Consider the following 8,715-nt stretch of genomic DNA (forward strand, 5'->3'; position numbering starts at 1 on the left):
TAATGTTCTATTTTATTTCTAGATCCTTTTTTGTGGATTGGAACAATGTGGGCTTCTTTCCATTTGGATGGGAAACTACAAAATATATTAAGCGACTGATTAAATATATTTGTCAAAGGTTTTGAGAGTTGTCTATAGCATTTTTGTACAAAAATTGAAGGTATTCCATCGCTGCCTGAACCTCTATTAATATTTAAAGATTTCAACTCTCTACAGACTTCATCCTCAGTTAGTACTACTTTGTTGCATATGTCGTCAGATTCAGGAAGGTGTTGAAGATTGTAATTAACATCAGGGGCTTGGAAAACGCTTCTAAAAAACTTGTTGAACCCTTCGCAAGCTTCTGCTTCAGTGTAGTACACTTCATCTCCGAGAATCATTGTGCTGGGGTAGCCTGGGCTGCATTGGCGTTTATTTCTCAGATATGACCACAAAGCTTTGGGATCCTTACTCAAATTATTTTGGATACTCTTCTCAAACATATCTAAGCACTTTTTGGATACAAGTTTTTGCCTAGCGCGTAACAGCGAAAATTCATCGTAGTCTCTTGGATTCCTATAAGTTTTCCACCGTTTGTGAGCTTTTAATTTATCTTTTATTATATGAATCAAAGACCTTGAGTACCAAATAGGAAATTTACTTTTACTAATATTCCGGCTCTTAGGAACAGAACTTGAAATTATTTTATTTAAAATTACATAAAAATTATCTGTCACTTCATCAATAGTATCTCCAATTAAAACATTTACCCAATCAATATTCGACAACGCTTTATTAATATCCTCATAGTTAGCGCGACGAAAGTTATATTTTATTCGTGCTTTTGGGATGGTTTCACGTAAAACTAAGTCGGTAGCATCGATTTTTAAGCAAGGATGATATATGTCAGATTTTACTAGGGCCATATCAGTTTTTGAACAGTCGATGGAAACGTTACTTAAAATTAAATCTAAGACATTATTACTACTATTAGGCGACAAATTATGTTGTTTTAGGCCGGAAATATAAATTTCATTTAAAAACATTTCGGAAATATTTTGTATTTTAGAGGTTCCTTTTTTTAATAGAATGGGCCCCAAAGGCGTCCAATTAATATTTGAGAGGTTAAAGTCACCGGCTATTATAAAGTTATCGTTTAAATTTGTGTCTATTATGCGGCTATACGAAATAAACGTTTCAAGTCTTTCAGCCTGCATAGAATCTGGAGGTATGTAGACAAGGCCGATGTGGAGATTGCGCCGGCTATTGACTGCCAATGAATTATGGGGTATAGTTATCCAGAGTGTTTCAACATTATTGCAGTTCCACTCAGGCCTTTCATATGCTTTCAATTGACAAGATACATAGATGAGTAGCCCTCCCCCTATATTTTTACCGGAAGTTTCTTTCGTTCTGTCACGTCGAAACAACTGGTACCCATCACTGCACAGTTCATTGTCATAAAAACTGCTATTAAGCCATGACTCGGTTATCAAAATAATATCAAAAGTACAAGTAAGAAGATTTTGATAAAATTCATTTGTTTTTGTACGCAAGCCACGAACGTTTTGATAAAAAAAGGTTAAACTTTTGTCAACCATGTGAATACATAGAGATTGTACTAACTTTAATGTAGACTTTTAATAGAAATTTGTTATTTGGCTTTGTTATTACGCTGTTAAAACTATATTTCAATGACCAATTCAATCCAAGTCGAAATGAATAATTTAAGTAATCTACAAAACTAATAGTGAATTTATACACCGTTAATATCATAACAAAATATTGGTTCATATGGAACCAGGAAATCTCGTCTAGTAATTTTAAGAAGCAAAAACAAAGGAAATAGTTTAAGTCTACCATGAAATACATAACAACTCTCAAATGGTACATACGAATAATACATAGTAGTAGGTTTAACGAACTATTTTTGCCAAATCCCGTTCGCAATTTATGGTTATAGCAGGGGACTCTTCGTTTCGGCGTAAAAAAATTCCACAGTTACGAACCCATACGTATTTAAAACCTTTATCGATTGCCAGCGCTTTCGCCTCCTTAAGAAGATGCTTATTATCTGGGGTCAAATGCTCATTTACGTAGAATCTTTTCGAGTCTCCTGACATCCCTATATCAGATGTATGGATTCCCCGTTTTTTACGTAGGCCAGATAATATTTTGTCTTTTACTTCGCGTGTCTTCAAGCGCACCACGATTGTTTTTGATTTGCCAGGCATAGATTGCTTCGGCTGTACACGATTGGCGAATTCAATATCGCCCGGTTGCAAATCCACATCAGCATGTTTTGCGATTTTTTGTATTAGTGAGCGTGTCGACTCGTTACTAGTTTGAGGTAAACCTACAATCTCTAAATTATTCATCCGGTTCCACTGTTGCTGCTTCCCGATTTGAGATTTTAGTTCACCTACCATGGCATTGCAATTCAAAAGATCATTCTTAAGTAGACTCAATTCCTCCCTCAGAGATTTTGTCTCTTCGACGTATGGAATAATGAAAGACTTGATTTCTTCTCGCAACTCCACAATAAGAGAAGCTTTTAGAGTTTCAATCAGTTTATTCTGTATATAACCTAGTTTAGTGTCGATTGCCTGGTTTATTCCCTCTGTAATTACCTTCTGCAAGTCATCCCTTGACAAGTGCTTGTCGCTTTGTCCTAGATCCTTTTTATGACGCCGCGTGGAGGCTTGCTGCTTTTCAGGCGATGCATCAGGGCAGCGCAGTCCTCTTCGCATACAAGGTGGGCATATCCAAGTATCACTCGATTCCTCCATTGTAAGTCCTGTACATTTACTGTGGCAACCTCTAAAGCACTGTTTGCATTGAATCTGCGTGCTTACGTCTAGGTCTTTAGAGCATGCAATGCATTTAAGCATTTTAACTAATAGTTTATTCTTTTTTCTTTATTATATATGGAAGAAAAATAAAAAAAAAATAAAATAAAATAATGTAATGCAAGTTTAACAATATGTGTATGTGTTCTCGTCGCTCGGAATCGAACTGGCCTCTGTTACACACTGCGATAAGAGCTTCATGCACAGAGCCACGACGTCCGTGACGGCACAGCTGAATATATCTTATAGTATTAAGAATTTAATTTCCGTGAAGATCAATGACTAATAATATTAATTAATATATAAAATAATTGTATTTCTAGTCACGCACTCACTTTGACAGTACTGACCTTGCACTAAATCACTTCATGTATCCACAATATAACTGATTGTAGGTAAATTTAATTCACTGTATTCACTGTATTCTTCCGAGAAGATCTAACATGCACTTTTTCTGCTTTTTAGCGGCTGATAATGTTTGACAAGATAGTTCCTCAATAACACAACGCGATCATCACATTTAATTCGATTATTTCCGTTTATATTAATTTTTAAATATTAAATTTATTGAGACGATGCGTGTCGACGCGGACGCTACCCTCAATTTGGAGCGAGCTTTTTATTTCAGTTATTTACACTTAAACATATGCATATTTCTGTAATCACATAAATTCCTTGGTATCAGTGTGCCCTTTTTTGGCACAGGCCTCCTCCAAATCCTGTTACTCCTGCTGCTCTTCGAGGCTCTTCACTCTCTGCCATGTATCAGCTGTTTTCTAGGTCTATCTATATTCTAAATTGTCTTCCTTTTTGCGTATTTTGTACCTCTGTTGTTGTTTGTTGTTCTTCTTAAAGCTGTATCTTTTATTTTGTTCTTTCTTTCATTTCATCTCTCCATCGATCTTTGACACATCATATAAGATAGAGGGTAGTTTGTTTGTGTCCATTTGTAGGTTTCTCTTTCATATCGCTTAAAACGAAAGGGATAGCCTAGATATTTTATAATATTTTGCAGCACGAAGAAATCCAGCCGAAGGAAGTGAAACCAGATGTTCAAGTGATAAAAACGAGTGTTCCCGAGAAACCGGTTAAGACTGAACCGGGCGTGGTGCGGTTGAAGCAGGATAACGAGAAGAAGATTATAATTGAGGATTTCGTGGAGATCACGCCGAAACCCACTCTCCAGCCTAAGGTATTCTTAACTATCTCCGGCGCAGCGCCATCCCTTGGGCAAAAGTTGAAAACATATTTTAGAAAAAAATAATGGTATTCGCTCATTTTGAAATATTTTGGTTTCAGAGAAAACGAAAACATCACAAAAAAATACTGCCGATGATTAAGTAAGAATTTTTTTAATCTATATAATTTTTTTTTCTGTGTGTGTATTTAAAAACTAAAAAAAAACTTGACCGATTTTGATTAAATTTTGTTTGGGTATTCGGGTTCGTGAGTGGTGAAAACAAGAATAGCGTGAACTGAAATCGTAAATAATGTTACAAGATTTAAAAAAACAATTTTTGTTTTTTTATTAATGACATCAGAACCCTTAAATTAGTAAATTATTGCCTTAATAAACTCAAAACATTTTCAAGAACCCACCAAAACCAAGATGACATCGCAGACCCTGTGACGTAACATGCCTGTAAACACAATCAAACATTTTCTAACTGTCAAATGAGTATCTGTAATCTGTATGACAATGTATAATATATATGATTATTATGAAATAAAACAAAAATATATCTATCGACGCCATAAGAGCAGCCAAGCAATTTTTACACTTAGTTATGTGTTCTAGTGTTATTTTGGCATAGTGTAGTGCAAATAATAAAATAAAGTTTAATTTACTCTTGCAGTAACGATGTGTTAAAACCAATATCGATTGAGGACTCGCCCTTAGAAGAAACAATGACGTTGCCACGGACGCATTCAGGTAGTTTTTCATCTATTATCGAATTCAAATTTAGAATATTGTTTCGAAGAAAAAATGTTGCTATTGTGTAATTCAGGTAACTTTTTTTGGGACTGTGGAAGAGGCTTTTCGACCAATTGGCGAATTTTGAAATTAGAATATATTATAAGCCCTTAATATATGAGAATTCTTCAGTACCCATTTAAACTAATGTTAATTTACCAGATCTAGAACAACCGGATGAAATTTATAAACGTTATGATGAGAGCAGTGATGAAGACAAACCGACGGACGGCGTTCGTAAAGACTTCCAGAGCGTTGATGTATACGGAACAGATCTAGGTAAAGCCTCGGAGCGAACGTCAAAATCGCGGACGTGACAGTGACAGTTTGCGGTTGAAACCGGATGCGGAAGTGACAGATAACAGTCTGACAGATGTGAGATATGTCAAAGGTGACAGGAAAAGATACAAATTAATGAGTGCTGATGATGATTTAGTGAAAATTGATGAAAGACTACACAGCGAGGAGAGTTTCGCTAAGGGGTCGCAGAAACAGGTATTTCAAAAGTTCTGTTACCATGGAAACGGTTAAACTTGGGTTCTTAAAGGGGACTATATTTAATAAGGCTGGCAACGCATTTGCCTTCTAGTATTTGGAGGGTCCATGGTATCATTTAACATGAGATTCGCCTCTGGTTCTAGAAAAAACTGAGTATCTTCCTTTATAATGCTGTGAATAGTTTGATACCTCGTAATATTGGGGCATGGGGCAGAGATTTTTACTTAATTACATGTGACCTGACCCAATTTAACATAAAATGTGTAAAAATAGTGTGTAGGTAGTTACAAAAATTGTGTGTGGGTAGGTGGAAATGTACTAAATTTGTGATTTTTATACACTAACCTCGGCTTCATACAAAGTCGGTATCGGAAGAACATTAAATTTGCCTTTTATTTGTCACCTGCGCTGTTGCGTTGCAGTGTTATAGAACCTATTTCATGTTTAAAAAATTAAGGTTTTGACCCGAGACTTACTTGAACCCATGCAAATTTCATCAAAATCGGTCCAGCTGGTCCGAGATCCCACTGCAGGATTGGTGCGTTCATCGAGTTTTTGCTTAAAACCAAATTTTTGTGTTTATTTATAATAATTAGAAGAATATATATTTACTAGGTTGCCTATGAAAATTTGGCCGCCAATATTTTTAATTAAATTATTTTGAATTGATTTTTGGTAAAAGATTACGTTCATTTAATCTTTAAATAAAATAACGTCTACATCACGGTAATTAATATGAAGATTCTAAAAAATCACGGTTGCCGTTCCGCACATGGCCGCACCTCTTTGTAGCCAAGTGTAAACAGGTATGATTTCGATATATTTATACATTTATAACGGATATCTATTAATTATATGTCAAATTGAAGCTAATTTTTTTCTATTAATTTTCATATAAGGGTGCCTAATTATATCTGGCCGCAAATAAGGGTTGCTGGCGATTAAAGATGATAAATATTTGAGGTAGAGTGAAAGAGAGTTAACGCGTAACGTCATTTGTCAGACAAGGACAGCGGTTGCCGACTGTGCGACGCTTTTAAGCCATTGCGCATCCAAAATCATTAGTAGAGTCAATTGTAAATAAATGGTCATAATATTTATATTTTTTTTACGACGAAACAATAACATTAGCGAGCACTTTTGGAATTAAAGTCGAGTACATTGCTTTTTTCGTTACACAAAAAATACGACTTCATCTTTATCAATTTTATTTTACGTTAATTAATATAATAATTTTTAGATGCACAAATAAAACAACAATGTAAATATAAAACGTTGTTTATTACGAACTTCAAAACAGCGTGGATTTTCTGTTAGAATAAATATGCCGCATCTGTTCAGTTGAGAACACTAACATTCGACGCATGCGCAATGTCTTAAAAGCGTCGCACAGTCGGCAACCGCTGTCCTTGTCTGACTAACGCGTTACGCGCTAACTCTCTTTCACTCTACCTCAAATATTTATCATCTTTAACCGCCAGCAAACCTTATTTGCGGCCAGATATAATTAGGCACCCTTATATGAAAATTAATAGAAAAAAATTAGCTTCAATTTGACATATAATTAATAGATATCCGTTATAAACGTATAAATATATCGAAATCATACCTGTTTACACTTGGCTGCAAAGAGGTGCGGCCATGTGCGCAACGGCAACCGTGATTTTTTAGAATCTTCATATTAATTACCGTGATGTAGACGTTATTTTATTTAAAAATTAAATGAACGTAATCTTTTACCAAAAATCAATTCAAAATAATTTAATTAAAAATATTGGCGGCCAAATTTTGATAGGCAACCTAGTAAATATATATTCTCCTAATTATAAATGAACATAAAAATTTGGTTTTAAACAAAAACTCGATGAACGCACCAATCCTGCAGTGGGATCTCGGACTAAGCGCTTTAGCCTGACTTTATGAAGTTATTGTTGTTAAGTAGTTGTTATACAAAGTATTATTTCAGTCGAACGACGGTCGTCCCGTGCGCCTGGTGATGAGATCGAATCTGACTTTCAACATCGGTGATGAATTCTTCAACTGGAAGTTGGACGCTGATGATGTCGCGTGAGTAGACCTTAAAGGTCGCAGCTCAATCGCAGTATTGCTTTAAACTCTTATTGGGTTATTTTTTTAGTAATCTTCTCGGCGAGTTAACAATGCCGAATAAAACCACGGAACGCACACCAACCACCAGAACTGCTCAGCTGTACTCGTCTTCCGAGAGTTCCAGCCAAGAGGAGTGAACGGGTTTTTTTTCGACAAAATATCTGTTGTATTAAACATAGGTCGTCTTGTCTCTTATCTTTGTATAGATAATTATATTGTTGTCCTTGTCATGAATTATTCAGCCTTAAGGGTGCTCGTAAGACTGTGTAGTACTTAAAATTATTATTATAGGTCGATTTGTTTATAGGCGAATTTTTATAAAACATTAAATTGCATTAGTAACTTGATGACAGCGCCCTCTATCGAAATTAATTAAAAGTGTGCTAGTAATTTTGTAAGTTGATTAAAGCGCCATCTGTCGTCGAATTGTTAAAGGATAAATGCAATTTAATCTTAATATTTGTTAGCTTTTTTTGTGTGCTTTTTACTTGAGGAATGAAAGTACTTGTAAGTCTACCACATAAAGTTATTTTTGTTAATTTAACTAAAACAAAAGTAATAATTAAACTATATTTAAAAACAGTTATATGATTTACATAAGTGCAATCCAGTTGATTTTCTAAAGGGAACTTAAGAAAGTCAACTGGATTCCTTTATTACAATAAAGCTCGTTCGTCGTTACTATGACCCGTACATATTACGAGTCGTAGATTAATCTAAAAATAATATTGAAACCGTGTGCACTTATCAGGTCGGTAGTGTTTTAAGTTTTTATAATTGATTCGAAATGTATCAGTTTAAATTTTTTGTCTATCTTACACCTATGCTATAATAAGCGAGACAGCATTTTTTTTTCACTTGTAATAAAAAAATACCTATTTCATTTCTAATAGGTATTTATTTTTATGTGTAATTTTAAGGTTTAATTTAAAAAAATTAATTCCGTCCTTTAAACCTAATGTATTGACATCTATTTTTGTGTCCACATTTACTCACTAGATGGCGTTGTACTAAAATTGTCAATTGTATTAAATATTAAATATATTTTATCATAGTTAAATAGCTGGTTTATTTTGTTACCTAATAGCTTACCTCCTGTGATATATAACTTATAATGAATGTGCAGTAAATTTGGCTTTGTAGGAGTAGTCTTTTTTTAAACAATACTAACAATAATAACAATTCAAAAACTTGGACACAATTTAAAAAAAAGTTTTAGTTTAATTTTATTTACACAATTATAACAGGTCCAAAGGTTTTTTATAGAACAGGGGGCAAACGGGCAGGAGGCTCACCTGATGTTAA

General features: G+C 34.4%; 1 protein-coding gene across 2 annotated transcripts in view; it reads left to right on the plus strand.

Annotated features, from left to right (window-relative positions):
* The window catches only part of LOC123690456 (polypeptide N-acetylgalactosaminyltransferase 1-like), a 29,305-nt gene extending 21,087 nt beyond the window's left edge, over positions 1–8,218 (plus strand). For both annotated transcript variants that reach the window (XM_045633885.1, XM_045633886.1), the window contains 6 exons: positions 3,844–4,020; positions 4,128–4,168; positions 4,685–4,761; positions 4,966–5,298; positions 7,268–7,368; positions 7,439–8,218. In XM_045633885.1, coding sequence (XP_045489841.1) covers positions 3,844–4,020; positions 4,128–4,168; positions 4,685–4,761; positions 4,966–5,120 — 450 coding nt within the window. In that variant the 3' untranslated portion in view covers positions 5,121–5,298; positions 7,268–7,368; positions 7,439–8,218. The remainder of the gene's footprint in view (positions 1–3,843; positions 4,021–4,127; positions 4,169–4,684; positions 4,762–4,965; positions 5,299–7,267; positions 7,369–7,438) is intronic.
* The last annotated feature ends 497 nt before the right edge of the window (positions 8,219–8,715 follow it).

The sequence above is a fragment of the Pieris rapae genome, chromosome W (assembly GCF_905147795.1).
Source record: "Pieris rapae chromosome W, ilPieRapa1.1, whole genome shotgun sequence".
In the NCBI taxonomy this organism is placed as follows: Eukaryota; Metazoa; Arthropoda; class Insecta; order Lepidoptera; family Pieridae; genus Pieris; species Pieris rapae.